We start from the raw sequence: 20103 nt of genomic DNA on the forward strand, positions 1-20103 counted from the left end.
TTTTTCTAGTTCTAGTCGTTCATTTGTTATATTCAACTAATCAGAGGTTTATATTAATTATATTAATCAAATCTTAATATATTCCGCGCTCAAGCACATGCATTAAGTTTTCCACAAAGTACATGCAGAAGTAGCCTAATAATTGTGAAAAATGAGACATTTAAATGATTTATTAATAAACAAATGTTTTCTTGCCTGCTTCAAGATGAAATTCACAGTGCTGGCTCTCTCCGACAGAGAAATGCAACATTCATAGATTGTTGAATATTGAATATTAATACGCCCTGTCATTAACGCAAATTAATAATTTTTGCACACATACTTGCATATGAATATTAATTCACATTTTGCATTACAACAAAAATATTTTTTTACATGCAATTATCCAAAATGAAATCAAACAAGATTTGTAATGAAGATAAAATAAATAAGAATAAAAGCTGCACATCTACCATCACACGTGCAGTGCAAACCTTGCACACATTTTACACACCTGCATTTAAATGCAGCTGCATTTTTTTTTTTTTTCATTAAATAATATGAAATTATTTTTACATTAAATAATATTTAGGCCATATGCTTTCATACTACTCTACATATATAAAAATCACTTAAGTTGTCAATTACTAATGCTCTTTTTTACATCGTGTGAATTTTGTTGATTATAATTAGAGAACTTTAGTTTAATCGTGAGGAACTTTTATTAATCCGTCCATTCTTTAGATTTTCAAAGATTTAATCATGCAGGTTTAATTTGATTCGTTTCTTGTTTTAGGCTAATTAGACTTAAATAATGGGAACAAAATTATACAGTGCTTCATGTTTAAACATGCAACAATTTCTTAATTTACAGACAAATGTTTTTTCCCCAATAAGTTAAAGGACAGTTAACGAATAACAAAAATGCATGTTGTTTTATTAAAGGAAAAAATATATTTATGTTAAAAATATATATTAAAATATAGGCATAATTTATGAAAATATTGACATTTTGCATATTAATCCATGAAGCCAACCCCCCTAGGTGTTGTATTAATAGTTAACCTCAAGGTGGCAGTGGAATGTTGAAGTGTTAATGTGCTGCTTGGAAAAGAGAACGAGAAGTGAGATGTTCTAAAAAGACAAGCTTGGCATGTGTTAAATAAAAGAGCATCGAAGGAATTACTCCGGTCTTGTGTTTAATACTCCAATACACAACAATTGGCGACGATGGTTTCCGTGCCTACGCCTGCATTTTTTCTGCCATGCAGTGTAGAGCCTGCGATTCCTTTTGCTACCTGGCGAAAAATGTTCGAAAATTACTTGCTTGCTATTAATGCTACAGGAGACTCATGGCCGGATGCCAGGAAACGTGCTATTCTACTACACAGTTTGGGGACTGAAGGCCAGAGGCTGTTTTACACGTTTCCTAATACTGGTACTACATTTGCAGAGGCAATGTCAGCATTGGAGAATCATTTTGTCCCAAAGGTGAATGTTGTGGTCGCTCGACATCACTTCTGCCAGCGTTCTCAACGTGCTGATGAGACCATTTCACAGTTCCTGTCTGCTTTGTGGGACTTATCTTCATCATGTGCTTATGGTGACATGGAAAGTGAAATGCTGCGCGATCAGCTGGTTGAACGATCGTATGCTCCAGCAGTGCGAGACAGACTTCTGCTGGAACCATCACTGACACTTGACACCGCTATTGTCATTGCATGTCAGGTGACAAGCGCTCTCTAATTCGGACATGCTCATGGCACAAAGTGCAGTTCAGGCCGTAGCTTCTAAACCCTTTCATCGGAAAAAGCGTGATGCACATTCTAACGGAGCAAAATCTGTGGCTGATACTACACGGCGCGTGAATCGTGCGTGTTACCGTTGCGGAGCTACAAATCACCTCGCTAATGCTGCCAATTGCCCAGCTGCTCGAGCCAAATGCCGTACTTGTGGAAAGACTGGACATTTTTCTAAAGTTTGCCGTTCTTCTAAGGACGTTCGGGAAGTGGTCCCGGACGTGGTTGTTCTTTTAACTGATACTGTAAATACCTCTGCAGACAAACTTTTGTGCAATATTCATGTTACAACGGCAAATGGTGCTTCTATTGAGACTGAATTAGTCTGCTGTGGAACCAGAGATGGTTGCTTTCGTTACTGGATTGCCTACATTGTCTGTTGAGGATTTCATGGCTGCTTCGGAAGCTTGTCCTGAGTTAACCCAGCTGCGCTTGCGAATCGGGGAGGGCTGGCCAAAAAAATGCTGTGACCTGGATCCTGTTCTGGTGCCCTTCTTTCGCATTCGTGATGAACTGTGTGTGGATGGTGTGCTAGTGAGGAGAGGTGAACATCGTGTTCTTGTTCCTTCTACCTTGCGCTCTAAGATGATAAGCCTAGCACATGAGACACACCAAGGAATTGTCCAGACGAAACAGAGGCTGCGTGAATTATTCTGGTGGCCTCAGATGGATGCTCAAGTACAGTCGGCTGTCTCTTCCTGCTTAACGTGCCAATTGAATGACAAATTGGCTAAAACGGCACCAGCTCCTCTTCAGCCTGTCAGCCTACCATCTGGACCATGGCAGAAACTAGCGATCGATATCGTTGGACCTTTTGAGAGAGGCCTGAGGTAGCATTTTCTTAGAATGTCACTGCTGAGGTGGTCACATCATTCCTCCAAACAGTTTTCAGTAGAGAGGGAAATCCACAGTGTGTTGTGACTGATAACGGGCCTCAATTCCTCTCCAGTGTGTTTGCAGCATTCTTAAAGGAGAGAGGAATAAGTCACATGCGTAGTACGGTCTATTTTCCACAATGCAATGGGGCTGTGGAGAGGAGGAACAGAGTACTGAAATAATGCATTCTCTCTGCAGAACAGATGGGGAAACATGGAAACATGCAATGACTGAGTTCTTGCAAAGCTACAGAGCTACCCCTCACAGTACTACAGCCGTTTCACCTTCTGAGCTTCTCCATCATCGCAAAATGCGTACAAAGCTGAATGTCTTTCCTGTTGGCCCCAAAAGTGACAAATGTGCTCGAGTGAAAGAGACTGTGAGTAACAAACAGTTCAAGAGTAAAGAGTACACTGACAAAAGACGTGGTGCCAAGTACCACACTTTCAAACCAGGAGACCAGGTGAGAGTGAGACAACCTGGGCATGTGAGGAAGGGTGTTTCTCAGTTCTCACCACCACTGAACATTGAGCAACAAATCGGAAAGAGTACTTTCGTTCTGAGTGACAAAAATAAATGGAATGTATCGAAACTAGCTCGCTTTACAGCCCCAGTTACCACACAGAATGAGAACTTGCAAGCACCAGTGAAATTTAATTTTAGGAAGAGTAATAGAGTGTGTAGAATGCCAACGTGGTTGAAGGAATATGATTTACAGTGAAGTGAAGTGAAATTGTACATGCATGAAAGGAAAAAAAAAAAAGTAAAGAAAAAATGTATCTTTGATTTGGTTATGTTGTGAGCTTGTGAACAGTTATAATTGCTTAAATACTTAAAACTGTGCATTAGAAAGAGTAAAACAAGGTCAGTTACATTGGTTAAGTTGTTGTGAGTTATTAACAAGAACACAGTAATCTTACGTGATTTTGTTCCCTTACAAGAGTAACTTTGTTCTGAATACTAATCTGTGATATGAAGAATCTTTCAAGTAAGAGGGGAAATGTTGTGTTCATAGTTAACCACAAGGTGGCAGTGGAATGTTGAAGTGTTAATGTGCTGCTTGGAAAAGAGAACGAGAAGTGAGATGTTCTAAAAAGACAAGCTTGGCATGTGTTAAATAAAAGAGCATCGAAGGAATTACTCCGGTCTTGTGTTTAATACTCCAATACACAACACTAGGCTACCACTTTTAATGCTCCGCAAACCACAATTTCTTTTGAATAATATAACGCATAATTAATATAATATAAATAATATTGCACACCTTTTAAATGTGTCAAATCTAGAAATATGGTTTAATACCATGTAGATTAGAGAAAATATAATCACAGGTTTAGGCACAGGCTTGACATTTATCCTGCTTGAATTCGATCTAAGAAATGCACGTAACTTCAAAGAAAATTATTTTTCTACAATATTTAGTAGTAGCTTATGGTGGTGACTGTCAGTTTGTGCACGTTTGACAGGATTTTTAGAAAAAATTAATACAAGACGTAGTCAGCCAGACGATGAACATTATTAATATCATTAATTAATAATTATTATATGATGCAGTCACACATGTAGCAATATTTGTTGGTTCTGTTTGTTGATTCAGGGTTAGCATCATCTGAGGTCCTCTTAAGGATCACCATCATCTCTTCTCAGGTGTTCTGGATCCAGACTGGAGCTTGTGTAAATCCTAGTTACCATGGGATGTAAATCCCATGGAAAAACATGGAAACAAAATAGAGACACCATTAGCATAGCTGCTGATCCAACAAACTAAAATTAGTTTAACCCAAGCTAATGAATAAAAATTCACATATGATCAGATACAACTATAAGAGATACATTATTCGAATGCTTGGTGAAAGAGATGTGTTTTTAATCTAGATTTAAACAGAGAGACTGTGTCTGAACCCCGAACATTATCAGGAAGGCTATTCCAGAGTTTGGGAGCCAAATGTGAGAAAGCTCTACTAGGCTAGTGACAATGCCCCTGAATTTTCGAGATACCCCTACCGGAGGTAGAACTAAACCCAACAATGTTTTTCCTCATCTCTAAGGTCTCCCATATATGAAATGGATTCTTGGCTAAAAATATTTTACTGCTAAGATTGTTAAATGAACAGATATTGTTATACACCACAAAACCAATTAAGGACTAAAATATAGCCTGTCCGTATGGGAGTTAAGGCATATAAACTAATGCAGATCAATCACACAAGCTCTGAGAGCTTTGAAACTTGGCATGTTTGTAGTCAGGAAGTTGATTTAACTACTAGAAAAGACTGGATGTGAATATCTTGATGTATGGAATAAATAGACACATGTAAACACATATCTAAAATAAGCGGACATGCACAAATTTAATATCTATGCAGAATGTTTTCATTTACTTTGTGCTTGCTTTGCCTGGCATTATCATAGAAACACATATGATATCTTGTTGGAAAGGTGGGGTTGTGCTGAATCCAGCAATACCAAATATGTAAATATATGATAAAAGAGAAGTGTTCTGTCACTCAATGTATGATGTGTCCAAAATGAATGAAAATGGAACACTGACATAATTGAGTCCAAACCCATTCATTATCAGTGGTGAGAAGAATGTTGAGAAATTCAAATATAAGAGACATCAAAAAATATTTAATATGGCACCTTTTACTATATGGAAACAAAGATTGAAATCGAAAGATAACCCCTTACCATAGCACAAACAGGAGACCAGGAGTTTTAACTTAATGAACTTTTTAATAAAACTATAACTTAACTTCACACAATACAACTTAAATTACTGTCTTAAATAAAACAAATGGCTATCTAACTAAAGAAACAAACACTCTTTGGGGAAATGAGCCCTGTCTTCTCAGGCTGTTTAGTTTATTTTCTAGCAACAACCATTTGGAACATCAACTGCTTTTGGGAACCGTTGGAGAAGGGTCTGGCTGCAGACTTGCACTTGCACTCTCAGACATTGCTTCTGCTAGCAAGGCCACTTGAAGTCTTTATTTTTTATTTTGTTCTATTTATTGATAACTTTTTGTTTGAATTTCCCAACATTTTATAACAGTTGCCATGTGGCAAAGACAAGAAAAAATAAACTAAATTACAATGTCAATTGCAATCGCTACTTGCACTCTCCGCTACCTGTGACTTCACTTGCAATCAACACAAATCGTGCATGTTGCCAATGGAGACGAGACGCTGTGGTTGTGATTAAACGATTAAAACTAATTTAGTACTATAACGTACAGGGTCCTGCAAGAAAAAGACAAGCACAGACCTTGGCCACAGAACAGCAGAATATGAACGCAATGCACAAAGTCTTTCGTTAAGCGTTTTCCTCCTGTATAAAAAAACTAACACTTAATATGGCATAATGTATTCAGACACATTAAGTTAAATTAAAAGATCAAATTCGATATATAGTTATTATTCAATGTATTGCAAGTCAAGCAGATGGCTATGAACACAATGTGCAAACTTTGTCCTCCCATACAATAACGCTTAATGTGGCCTAATAACAGACTAAGATGATAAAGACAATTTAGTAGGCCTAGGCTAGCCTATATGTCTTGTTGTTGACTCTAAGTATATACAGACCAGCAAATATGAACGGGCATTATGCATTAAGTGATTTTAAAGGATCAACTCCGTACAGGCAAGCAGACGAGTACAGAACGCAGTGCGTTAAATTGTACATTAAACGTTTTCCTCCTATAGAAAATCATTATAAATAAAACACAATGTAGGTTAATGGACAAAGACAGTGATATAAACAAGTTGTAGACAGTTTATTCTATATGGAAAAATGCTTAATGTGAAACTTTGCGTGTTTCGTTTATTCTGGGCTCACATGCTTGCCTGTACATATTAGTTATGTATTTTAATAAAGTAGAGAAGCATGAGTTTGGCCTTTCTCATCTATGTCCATTATGCCACATTTTGCGGTATGTGAGGAAAATACTATATACATATTCCTTATATTAATGAACTGTACATTTAATTTGATATTTTAATAGCATCTTAATATATTAAGCCATGTTAAGTGTTTTTTTTTTCTATGCTTAGCTAGAGACTTTATGCAAATGTTCATATTCTGGTGTTCTGACCATGGATTTGCCGATCTTGTCTTTTTCTTGCAGGACCCTGTACGTTATAGTACTAAATTAGTTTTAATAATTTAATCACCACCACAGCGTCTTGTCTCCATTGGCAACATGCACGATTTGTGTTGATTGCAAGTGATGTCACAGGTAGCGGAGAGTTCAAGTAGCAATTGCAAGTGACATTGTAATTTAGTTTCTTTTTCTTGTCTTCACAACCTGGCTTTATAAAATGTTGGGAAATTCAAACGAAAAGTAATAAAAAAAAATAAACAAAATAAAAAATAAAGACTGCAAGTGATGTCACTAGCGGAAGTGCAAATGTCTGAGTGTGCAAGTCTGAGAGTGCAAGTGAAAGCCTGCAGCCAGACCCTCTTGAAACATTTTGGGGTCAACCCCCCCATGATGTTACAACTGCAACACACCACTCATCCACATTGTCACCAGTGACAAAGTGGGTCATATTTGGACAGTCAGGGCAAGAGCAAAACCCTGTGCAGGTCAAGCCCACAGAAAGACACTGGCATTTGGTGGCATCGGTGCAGTTTCCATCTTTACAGTAGAGGTGGGTGAGGTCTCTAACTCCTTTAGGTGCTGGTGCCTTCTGGAACATCACAGATTAAATGCAGCCACCTTCTCTGAGCCTCCATCCTCTACCTACTGGGTTCCAGAGAAGAGGTTTGGCCAGGTGGCTGTGACGCCACACTGCTGTTTGGTACACGGCTCTCAGCACATGTTGCTGGAAGCCATCTTCTGTTGGGGGTAGATTTGCTGCTGACACCTCAGCTCATCCAGGTTGGTGCTAGGATGCCCATCTTGGTGCCTCTTCTTTGTCTTTCAAGATCTTTGATTGAGTGTTGGTGGTCATATCTATCAAAAACTATAACGACACAGCTGTGACCTTCCTTTCCCATTAAAATTGCGATCTTTTTCCAGACACACTCACCCAGGTCATTGAACGTTTGAAAGGCTGAATCATTGAGCATTTGAAGAAGATCCATGCCATCAATGATATATGCTGATGGTTCTTTTACACTTGGCAGCTGCTGTTGTCTTCTTTATGCTTCCATCATCAAAAAACAAAGAGGGTGGGACAAAATCATGTTTAATCTGAGATACGAGATTTTTATGACTTGGGAGCGGGGAGATACGAGGTTATGCACTCATTGATAAGAATGATACAGACACAGACGTCGCTGCTGCCAGCAGTGTTCATCAAAGTCTGCGGTCGTGTCGGGCCTTTTGACAAGAGATAAGGCTTTAAGGGGTAACTAAACCCCTGGTCAGAGCCTGACTCCACCCACTGGCAATATTTGAAAAATGCTGAAAAGTGGGCAGAGCACAGCGGAGATAGAGGGGACAAACCAAGGGCAGGGCTGAGCCGGTGGGGCGTGAACCTGAGACCCTCAGTGACAGATTAATTGACAGCTGCTGTTAGAGTCGCTAAAATGGAGAGTGACTCTAGTGACGCAAGTAGTTTTGCTACAGAGCGTTCATTTGAAGTAGAGGACTTTTCTCCCCCACCTTCACCTGAAGTGGAGGATGTCGAGGTGTCTGAGGACACAGGGCCAGGGCCTGAGCCATATCAATTCAAGCCACTGGCTCAAACTGCGGTCTTAACTCCCGGATTCTGATAGGCATCCGATGATGCTAGCGAAGCAGCCGTGCAAGAGAGAATGGGCCAGTCTCCGAGTAAGGCACTGCGTCGCTTTTCAGCGTGAGCTGTGTGGAGCATTACAGCTGTGTGGAGCATTACCGAAGCATTACAGCTATGGATTTTTAACAAAACAAGCCTACTCAAATGTATCTAACCTAACGATTTTCATTCGTTATTGTAAGAAATGAAAAAGAGTTATGCAAAGATAGGCTTACTTGGCGCCAGTAGACAGACCTTTTTTCTCCCATAAATAAAACCTGTTAGCCTACTTGGGGCATTTTACATGCACAGTGCCAACTTTGAGTCAGTAAAATAATAATAAAAACAATAATTTAATGCTGGTATCCAAAACATTTAATTCAATACAAGTAGAATTAGAAATTAGATACATTTTAAAACTTCAATGCACATGTATAATAAGCCTAGTAATAATAACCCTAGTACTATCGATCATAACATACTTCTACAGAGACTGGAAAACTGGGTTGGGCTTTCTGGGATGGTACTCAAATGGTTCAGGTCATACTTAGAAGGGAGAGGCTATTATGTGAGTCTATTAGAGCATAAGTCTAAGTGGACGTCCATGACATGTGGAGTGCCACAAGGGTCAATTCTTGCACCGCTCTTGTTTAGCCTGTGTATGCTTCCACTAAGTCAAATAATGAGAAAGAACCAAATTGCCTATCACAGATATGCTGATGATACCCAGATTTACCTAGCCATATCTCCAAATTACTACAGCCCAATAGGAGGATCTTTGATGACATCTTTGTACGCATACGCGAGTGGTTGTGTGGCAACAAAACAAACAGTATGGCAGGCTGTAAAGACGCAACGAGCACTTTCAAGTGAGTTAAGGCCCGTTCACACCAAACACGATAACTATAAAGATAACTATAAAGATAACGATATTAGCGTCCACACCAGCGAATGATATTGTCTGTGTATTTGAAGCGGACGCGGCACGTCTGCTGCTTTAAATTCTCGAGCTCATTACAGCAGGATTGATTCTGATTGGTTGGCAATGTTTTATCGTTCATCAGGTGGAAAAATCGTTCTGAAAGTGATTCCAACGATATCGTTTCTTTATCGTTATAGTTATGGTGTGGACTCTGCTATTCTTTAATATTGAGAACGATTTTTAGAACTATATCTTTATCGTTATCTTTATAGTTATCGTGCTTGGTGTGAACGGGCCTTTAGCGGGCAAAATCCTCAATATATAAGCACTTTAACATCTGAAGACCGGAGGAGGTTTGGAGAGAAGCTCAAAATTTGTATTGGTGACAAAATCGAAGCTATTCCATATGAGATCTGGGATGACAAAAAACGTTGGTCCGACTCGCCCGTGTCTTGGCCACGAATCTGCTGGGGAGACATTTATTCTTATTTAATAGAAACCCCTGGACCCTTCACTCATGAAAGATTAAAGGCTTTCAAAAGTCTGAAGGCCTATGATTATTTTGTTTCTTGAAAAGTTGGGCCAGTCTTTTCTGCCAAGCAGAAAGCAGTGATCGTGCTAAAAGCAGAGGTTAGACCTGGCCAAGCAGAGTCACAGCATGATTCGCATCTCCCGTGGGTGTTCGACAAAGAGAACGGCGAAATAATCACTGCTCACTGCGACTGCAAATCCGGGTAAGTCTTCATTGATCAGTGTTCTTATTTACTTATTTATTTACTGAAAATGTAGTGACTGTTGTACCAATTCAATTGTTTTCAGTGTGAGACTTTCAATGGCGTCTGTACTAATGGTGAAAAATTGTATATCACAGCTTACACATTTCTCCTTCTTTCAAATCCAGTCTTGGAGAAACATGCAGTCGTGTAGCAGCTTTAATGTTAAAAGTAGAAGCAGCTGTCAGGATAGGACTTACAAATGCTGCATGTACTAGTGAGGCTTGCAGCAAAGCACAGCTACAGAATGATGTGAGGAACATAGTCTGGTTGCTGTGGATTGCGGTTTGGGACACCTGAATCAGAAAGCGAAAACATATGACTCGGTTGATTTGACTCAGTTTTATTTATTTTTATTCAATCTTCTATAAATACATAGTCACTAAGACTTACCATGAACAAAATGTGCCTCACAAACTCGTTCAGAAGCTGCAGGCTTTCTTCGGAACGTCCAGGTTCAATCGCCTAATTGCACGCAACCATTTCTTTCATTTTTCGCTATCCTTTTCGGAGGGAATTCGAAAAAACTTTTTATCAGGCCCCCAACTAACCGTACAATCGACCACACAGCAAGAGTGAACCATCCTCTTCTCTAAATCCTCCTCCAAACGTGCAAAACAATCAAATTACAGGTATCTAGCGGTGTTTCCTGCCACACGATTCCCATGATGCAACGCGACAAACATAAACAATGACGTCACAAAAGATCCGCCTATTGACTCCCTCTGCCAATGCATTGATAAAATTAATAGTTGGATGTGCCAGAGCTTTCTTCAGCTAAACAAGGAAAAAACTGAAGTCATTGCATTTGGAAACAAACATGAAGTGTTCAAGGTGAATGCATACCTTGACTCTAGGGGTCAAACAACTAAAAATCATGTCAGGAATCTTGGTGTGATTCTGGAGACCGGTCTGAGTTTCAGTAGTCATGTCAAAGCAGTAGCTAAATCAGCATACTATCATCTCAAAAACATTGCAAGAATTAGAGGTTTTGTTTCCAGCCAAGACATGGAGGAACTTGTTCATGCCTTTATCACCAGCAGGGTGGACTATTGTAATGGGCTCCTCACCGGCCTTCCCAAAAAGACCATTAGACAGCTGCAGCTCATCGAGAACGCTGCTGCCAGGATTCTGACTAGAACCAGAAAATCTGAGCATATCACACCAGTCCTCAGGTCCTTACACTGGCTTCCAGTTAAATATAGGATTGATTTTAAAGTACTTTTACTCGTATATAAGTCACTAAATGACCTAGGACTGAAACATATTGCAGATATGTTCACTGAATATAAACCTAACAGACCACTCTGATCATTAGGATCGAGTCAGCTGGAAATACCAAGGGTTCACACAGAACAAGGGGAGTCCTCCTTTAGTTACTATGCTGCCTGCAGTTGGAATCAGCTTCCAGAAGAGATCAGATGTGCTAAAACACTAGTCACATTTAAATCTAGACTCAAAACTCATCTGTTTAGCTGTGCATTTATTAAATGAGCACTGTGCAATGTCCGAACTGATTGCACTATATTTTCACTTTTTTTTTATGTAAAATCATTTTCTAACTGTTTTTAAATTCATTTTAGTTAAGTAGTTTTTTTCATAATTTTAAAAGTTTTAAAATTGCTTGTCTTTATTTTTATTATTTTTCTTCATGATTATTTTACTTTATTTTATGTAAAGCACTTTGAATTACCATTGTGTATGAAATGTGCTATATAAATAAACTTGCCTTGCCTTACCTAGTAATAAGTAGACATTTAAAATACATCAATAACTGATATCATAGTTTAAAATAGATAAAATCTGAGTTAAGGCTTGCTTTATGTGTTGCTCGATGAGGATTTCTCAATCGTTGCGACTTTAAATCCTGAGGACACAAAATGCCGTGGAAGCTCCTGCCGTGGAGTGAAGAAGAGGTGGCGTTACGAGGATTCTCAGACAGTTGAAGTGTCCAATGGAGTTAAGAGATTTGCTCTCAATCTATTTTCAACACTTTAGATTGTTTACCACGAGGGGTTTGACCAATAGCATTGAATTGTGAAAAAATATGAAATAGACAAAATTTGGACATGCGAGGATTCTGCCTGCCAGTGACGATATTTAAATAAAGGTGTTCCATTCCAATGTTAACCTGATTCAATTGGATCTGTGGTTCATATGAATTGTATAGTATACTGTGCCTTATGAAATGTATTATTAGTAAATGTATCATAAATATAGATCAGCACTTACCTAATGTAAGTTACTTTGCAGTAACCATGAATTTGTCAACATTCTTCTCACCACTGATAATGTGATTTGGACTTGAGGCTATTTTGTCCAGTGTTCTTTCATTTTGGCCACCTCATACATTGAGTTACAGAACACTTCTCTTTTATTATATATTTACATATTAATAATTTAATTTGTGTTGTGTGAAGTTAAGTTATAGTTTTATTAAAAAGTTCAAACTCCTGGTCTCCTGTTTGTGCTATGGTAAGGTGTTATCTTTCGATCTCCATATAGTACAAGGTGCCATATTAAATATTTTTTGATGTCTCTTATATTTGAATTTCTCAGCATTCTTCTCACCACTGATAATGAATGGGTTTGGACTCAATTATGTCAGTGTTCCATTTTCATTCATTTTGGACACATCATACATTGAGTGACAGAACACTTCTCTTTTATCATATATTTACATATTTGGTATTGCTGGATTCAGCACAACCCCACCTTTCCAACAAGCTATCATATGTGTTTCTATGATAATGCCAGGCAAAGCAAGCACAAAGTAAATGAAAACATTCTGCATAGATATTAAATTTGTGCATGTCCGCTTATTTTAGATATGTGTTTACATGTGTCTATTTATTCCATACATCAAGATATTCACATCCAGTCTTTTCTAGTAGTTAAATCAACTTCCTGACTACAAACATGCCAAGTTTCAAAGCTCTCAGAGCTTGTGTGATTGATCTGCATTAGTTTATATGCCTTAACTCCCATACGGACAGGCTATATTTTAGTCCTTTATTGGTTTTGTGGTGTATAACAATATCTGTTAATTTAACAATCTTAGCAGTAAAATATTTTTAGCCAAGAATCCATTTCATATATGGGAGACCTTAGAGATGAAGAAAAACATTGTTGGGTTTAGTTCTACCTCCGGTAGGGGTATCTCGAAAACTAAAGCACTTTTTGACCATTTGTCACTAGCCTACTACCTCCTTTAGTGGACTTTGCTATCCTAGGAACGACCAAAAGTCCAGCGTTTTGTGACCTTAGGGTGCGTGATGGGTTGTATCATGGTAGAAGGCTAGTTAGATACGCAGGAGCTAAACCATTTAGGGCCTTATAGGTAAGAAATGATAATTTGTAACTGATATGGAACTTAATAGGTAGCCAGTGCAGAGACTGTAAAATTGGGGTAATATGATCATATTTTCTTGACCTCGTAAGGACTCTAGCTGCTGCATTTTGGACGACCTGTAGCTTGTTTATTGACGAAGCAGGACAACCACCTAGAAGTGCATTACAATAGTCCAGTCTAGAGGTCATGAATGCATGAACTAGCTTTTCTGCATCAGAAACAGATATCATGTTTCGTAGCTTGGCAATGTTTCTAAGATAGAAGAATGCAGTTTTTGTAACATTGGAAATATGATTTTCAAAAGACAAATTGCTGTCCAATATAACACCCAGATTTCTGACTGTAGAGGAAGTAACAGTACATCCGTCTAGTTGCAGATTGTAATCTACAAGATTCTGTGTAGTGTGTTTTGGTCCAATAATTAATATCTCTGTCTTATCCGAATTTAATCGGAGAAAATTATTAGTCATCCAATCTTTTAACACACTCTGTTAGCTTAGATAATTGGGAAGTTTCATCTGGTCTCGTTGAGATATATAGCTGAGTATCATCAGCATAACAGTGGAAGCTAATCCCGTATTTTCTAATAATATTACCAAGGGGCAACATGTATATTGAAAATAGAAAGGGACCTAGGTTTATGTTCTACATTTTTGATTTGGTTAGATTAGGTTTAGATTAAGGATTGTTTTGTTATATTTTGTTATTTTCTTTGGCGCCGCTTTTGTTCTTTTCCCATTTTATTGTTTCCCATTTATATGTTTATAATATCACATTGTACCAAGCACACATTATTGTTGTGTTGTGGTTTTGTTTTGTTTTGTTTTGTTTTGTTTTTGGGGCAGCAGTGGCTCAGTGGTTCATGTAGGTTGTCTACAAACTGATAGGTTGGTGGTTCAATCCCCGGCTCCACCTGACCAAGTGTCGAGTTGTCCTTGAGCAAGACCTCTAACCCTAGCTGGATAGCACCTTGCATGGCTGACATGGCTGTGCAATTGCCGTCGGTTGTGTGAATGAGTGAGTGAATGTGAGGCAATTTGTAAAGCACTTTGGATGACCATGGGGTCTGTTTAAAGTGCTATATAAATGCAGTCCATTTTTTTGGAAGTTGTGGCCTAATGGTTAGAGAATCGGACTCACAATCGAAGGGTTGTGAGTTCGAGTCTTGGGCCGGCAGGAATTGTAGTTGGGGGGAGTGCATGTACAGTGCTCTCTCCACCCTCAATACCATGGCTTAGGTGCCCTTGAGCAAGGCATCGAACCCCCAACTGCTCCCCGGGCGCCGCAGCATAAATGGCTGCCCACTGCTCCGGGTGTGTGCTCACAGTGTGTGTGTTCACTGCTGTGTGTGTGTGTGTGATCTTTGGATGGGTAAAATGCAGAGCACAAATTCTGCGTATGGGTCATCATACTTGGCTGAATGTCACTTCACTTAACTTTTGACTGGGTCCAGTGGCCTTTTGGCTTGTTGTGAATAAAGCCCAGTTTATTTGTCAGCAGTACATTAATATATAAATGTTACAGTACATGCCCTAGACACTTTCAGGTTCGTAACTTGTCCAAACTTGTTTTGAGATGTGTTGATGCCATGAAATTTAAAATCTACTTGTTTTTCCCATAAAATTATACATTTTCTCAGTTTAAACATTTGATATGTCATTTATGTTGTATTCAGAATAAAACATTGACATTTGAAACTTCCACATTATTGCATACTGTTTTTATTCACAATTTGTACAGTGTCCTAACTTTTTTGGAATCAGGTTTGTAGGAAGCATAAGTGATTGTGAATCAGTTTCAACTGCTTTGGTGCAAAAGAAAGGAACAACAGGTAACAGCAGGCAACAGCAAGACAACCCCCAAAAAGGGAATGATTTTGCAGGGGATGGCCATTGACATTTGTTATCTTGTTATTCTTCCTGATGGATTTGTCTTTAGTTTTTGTTGTTTTGTTAGGGTCCTTATTACTGTCTGTAGCATGAGGAAGAACCTGCAACCCAATCAGGCTGCAGAAGTAGTCAAGCTCCTCTGGGATGGCACATCCAAACGTGCCATCGCAAGGAGGTTTGGTGTGTCTCCCACCACAGTTTCAAGGGCATGGAAGAAATACCAAGAGATAGGCTGTTAGACGAGGAGGGCTGGACAGAGATGTAAATGGGCAACAACCCAGCATCTGGATTGGTATCTTCTCCTTTAATAGTAATAATAATAATAATTCCTTACATTTATATAGCGCTTTTCTAAGCACTCAAAGCACTTTACATTGTACAAGGAGGAACAGGAAGAGCCCGACATACTCTAGTGGGACCTGTGCAGCTCGATTGGCATTTGCCAGAGAACACCAGAATTTGCAAATCTGCCACTGGTACCCTGTTCTCTTCACTGATGAGAGCAGGTTCACTTTAAGCATGTGTGACAGGCTTAAAAGAGTCTGAAGGGGCCATGTGGAACATTAAGTTGCCTGCAACATTATCCAGCATGACAGGTGGTGAGTCAGTAATGGTCTGTGGAGAAATATCCTTGAAAAGTTGCACAGACCTCCATGTGTTAGTTAATGGTTCCCTTTCTGCTGTTAGGTACCAGGATGAAAACTTCAGATCCATCATCAAGACTAATTGAAAACCTCTGAGACATTATGTATTTGAGAATCTAAAGCTGCCAAGTAGCACCACAAACTATCCGGGAGCAGGAGATCCCCCAATGTGCTACACTGCACCGACCCAGACAGGTTTATTATTTTGAAAGTTGGACCCAGGCCCGTGCAGAACTGAGAAATATGAATATGGACAAAAAAATTGACTACCTGGAACTGACATGGACTGTCAATTTTTTGAAAACTAGACCTGAACCCAGCTGGGAAGACATAGACTCGTCTGGACCCGATCGGCCCACATTCCACAGCAAAATGCTATTAGCAAGTCGATAAACAAGTTGCGAAAACTTTGCTTTTAGTCTTACCTAATGTAAGACGCCTTCTCTCTTGTACCTGACTGTGATGCACACAATCCTCCTTGCCAAGAAAGTTTAATCCATGTTATTCTTCTCTTGCCAATTGAAATGCTTAATACACTCATTATTCCAGCATTAAAAGTCCACTTGCTGTCACAGTGACGGATGACAAATGCTATGCTGTGCTCTCTGAGCTGAGCCTGAGCAAAAAAAATTGATGTAACAAGACGGTTCATTCATAATATTATTATAAAAATTGGAGAAACTTTAAAGCACTGTATGGCAGAATAGTCCCGCCTTCTAAATAAAAAAAGCAAGTTGCCAAAGGTGCTGTCATTGCGTCATTATAGTATATAGTCTGCATATAAATAAAGATTTTTTTAAATTGAATATTTCATTCGAGATCCAAAGTGATTTGAGTTCCCTTAATTTTTTTAGCAGTGTATTTTACATTTTAAAGTTTCAGAAATTTACATAATCACAAAATATAATAAAAGTTTAATAATAAAGTGTGCTTTATAAAAATGAACAATACAACAATTTTTTTCCCCAAAACTATATTGTGACGTATCGTTATTGTGAGTTCTTTTGGACACAATAATAGTTTAGTGAAAAGTCATAACTGTGACAGTAAAGCAAATATACCCCTAATTATAGAATAACCCATTTTGACAAATGTATTGGTCATACAGTTGTAGTATGTGCACACAAAGGCACATACCTTACTGGTTTCTGTTTACTGTGTATAACCAACAGAGGTCTCCATTGGATTACAAATATCAATATGTATCAGTGCTAAAGCAGATTTGCAGCTTCTGTAATGTGATCACATTTAAAAGGATGTAACCAGAGAGCTGAGAGTCACTGAGAGAAAGAGAGAGCACTGAAAATTGGTGAAGAGATTCTAGAGCTGACTATACAACATTACAAGACTTGGAAATGGCAACTATTACAGGTCAGTTCAATTTAATCACTTTGTTTTATCTGCAAATAACAAAATGCTATCATAACAGCTAAATTGAAAGATACTGTACTGCTAAAATATTTTTTCCTTAATATACTTTAAACCCACTGAAAATTCTGTCTGCTTCCAACACTCTTCCATATATTAAAAGCATAATTATGCCATTGTATGTGTTTTATGTTTTTATTGAAATATTGTGTACCATTAAGCAATATATTGAATAATAATAATAATTATATATATATATATATATATATATATATATATATATATATATATATATATATATATATATATATATATATATATATATCTATATATATATATATATATATATCTATATATATATATATATATATATATCTATATATATATATATATATATATATATATATATATATATATATATGTATATGTATATGTATATGTATATGTATATATATAGGCACAACCGTGCAGTTGCAGACTGCTTAGCTTGACTCACTCTCTTACTTTAGGAAATCTGAGGATTGTGCTGCTGGGTAAAACTGGATCAGGAAAGAGTGCAACAGGAAACACAATCCTGGGCAGAAATGCATTTATTGAGGAATTCAATCCAGAATCAGTTACTCGGGCTTGTGAGGCAAAAAACACAATAAAAGGTTCAAGGACTGTCACCGTAATTGACACTCCAGGGCTGTTTGACACATGGATGGGTGAAAAAAAGGACATGACTGAAGAAAAACTGAAGGCTAAAATAGAGAAGTGTCTGGAGATGTCTGCTCCTGGTCCTCATGTGTTCCTGCTGGTCATCAGACTGGATCAGAGGTACACAGATGAAGAGAAGAACACAGTCAAATGGGTTCAGCGGAACTTTGGAGAAGAAGCGTCACGCTACGTCTTCACTCTCTTTACTCATGCTGATTATTTGAAGAATAAAACACTGAAGGATCATATAGAAGAGAATGAAGATCTGCGACAGTTTGTTATCAGCTGTGCTGGCAAATATTATTCATTAGAAAATGAAAACAGAGAGAATCAGTCTCAGGTCGTAGAACTACTGGAGAAGATAGATAAAATGGTGGAGAGAAATGCAGGAAAGTACTACACTCGTTCAGTGTATACACATGTCCAGAGAAAATTAAACCTTGAAAAACGAACCAATTTCTTATACAGTAATGTTGGAAAAATATTAGCATTCATAGTAGCACTAGCAGTTGTAGTAGTAGCTATAGAGTTCAAAATGGTTAAAAATTAGGTTAAAATCAAGGATGAAAATGATAAGAAGCCTCTCACTTTTATTCAGATATGAGTTTTTATTTTACTGATGTGCCAATTTTATAAATATTGACCTTGCAATATACAATCAAGAGTGTTTCAAAAGAAAATGTATTTTAATAGCATTGTTTGTTCACCATGTGCCCATTGAAAGGTGGTGGTTAAAATAATAAGTAAACCTTATTTATATTTGCTTTATAACAATTCTTCTTCTGTAAAATTTTTAAACATTGATTTACAATAGAAATATAAAAAAGTAATTCATTAATTTGTTAATAAAGCTTAAAAAACATGCAAAATGAAAACAGTTCTAGTAAAGGGTTATTTTATTCATTTTTTTACCATGCAACACTGAAATTTTTTTGTGTTTGTGTATATTTAAGTGAAAAGTTCTGTTCTGAAATATTATTCTGTTATCCTTCGTGTAAATGTATTTTTCATGGTTTAAAGTGATTTAAGCATTAGATTTCATGCATACTGAAAGTGGTTGGCACAGCTAATTTTAAACTGGGCCTGCAACAAGAGAATGAGGGGGAATTAATTTTGCTACATACTCTACTGTATATGGTGTTTAAGGTTGATTTGTGAATGAATGAATAAACAAATGGCAACTAATCTTTTCACAACATATAGAGTTATTTAAACAATATGATTAACCACAAACACAAAACAAGCTAATTCTCATAACATAAAAGGATCACAATGAAAATATACAATGTCCAAAATAATGATGTAGGTGTATTACGTGTCCAACAAGGATGTTTTTTTCTTAGCCTTTATTTTATAGGACAGTGCAGAGGTGACAGTAAACAAAGGTATGCGCAGTTTGCATGTTTCTCTTATTGCTTCAGATGTTTGTTCTATTCGAAAGTAAGTGTCCTGCGAAGTAGACATCACAGGATATTCTGTCATGATTCCAGTTTAAAGTGACCATATATGTTCGATTTAAAATGCATTGAAGTGTGCGAGATGTGAATTTAAATTGCATTTATTTACAGAGGTATATGATTTCACACTTGTCCATGTGTCAAATCTGTGAATGAATGTTCTGAAGTGAGGTAAACTTCTACAGATTTCCCCTGTTCAGGGAGTAGGGAGCAATGCAGACTGTGTAGGGACCATGTCAATCGGAACACAGTTCATGCACGGCCGGGACAGATCATAACTTTGATGTGCCCTGGGAACAGGCGTCTCAAAGGCCCCCTGACAGCTCCTTTCTTCGACAACAGTGATGCACCTGTATGCCATATCATACAGGATTTACAGAGACACTAATACACAGGGGAAAATAAACACAATAGTATGTACTTTATAAAACACAAATTGATTCATTAGAATTTCAATAATATTAACCAATATCTAAAAACGTTTCAAGCAATATCAATCACTAAAAGCAGTTAACAATAAAAAAAGTTGGTTTTACCAAAGGAATGTCTTTCTTGATTTTCTCAGAGAAATCTCCTCCACAACGTCATCAAAATCCAGTTGCCTCACAAGATCGCATT

At 37.7% G+C, this 20103-nt stretch overlaps 1 protein-coding gene across 1 annotated transcript; it reads left to right on the forward strand.

The window, feature by feature from the left end:
* The first annotated feature begins 2964 nt into the window (after positions 1-2964).
* LOC127956890 (GTPase IMAP family member 9-like) lies at positions 2965-19830 on the forward strand. Its single transcript, XM_052555159.1, has 3 exons — positions 2965-3117; positions 17787-18495; positions 19757-19830. Exons 1-3 carry the CDS (start codon positions 2965-2967, stop codon positions 19828-19830), a joined length of 936 nt encoding a protein of 311 aa, XP_052411119.1.
* The last annotated feature ends 273 nt before the right edge of the window (positions 19831-20103 follow it).

This window comes from Carassius gibelio, chromosome A3, assembly GCF_023724105.1.
Source record: "Carassius gibelio isolate Cgi1373 ecotype wild population from Czech Republic chromosome A3, carGib1.2-hapl.c, whole genome shotgun sequence".
Taxonomy (NCBI): Eukaryota; Metazoa; Chordata; class Actinopteri; order Cypriniformes; family Cyprinidae; genus Carassius; species Carassius gibelio.

Bases quoted from the DNA above. Each gene is read 5' to 3' on its own strand.
- LOC127956890 (XM_052555159.1), top strand. From the start codon at position 2,965: ATGCGTACAAAGCTGAATGTCTTTCCTGTTGGCCCCAAAAGTGACAAA. The intron at 3,118-17,786 runs GTGAGAGTGAGA...GTATATATATAG, and splicing joins CTTTCAAACCAGGAGACCAG to GCACAACCGTGCAGTTGCAG. The intron at 18,496-19,756 runs GTAATGTTGGAA...CGGCCGGGACAG, and splicing joins ACGAACCAATTTCTTATACA to ATCATAACTTTGATGTGCCC.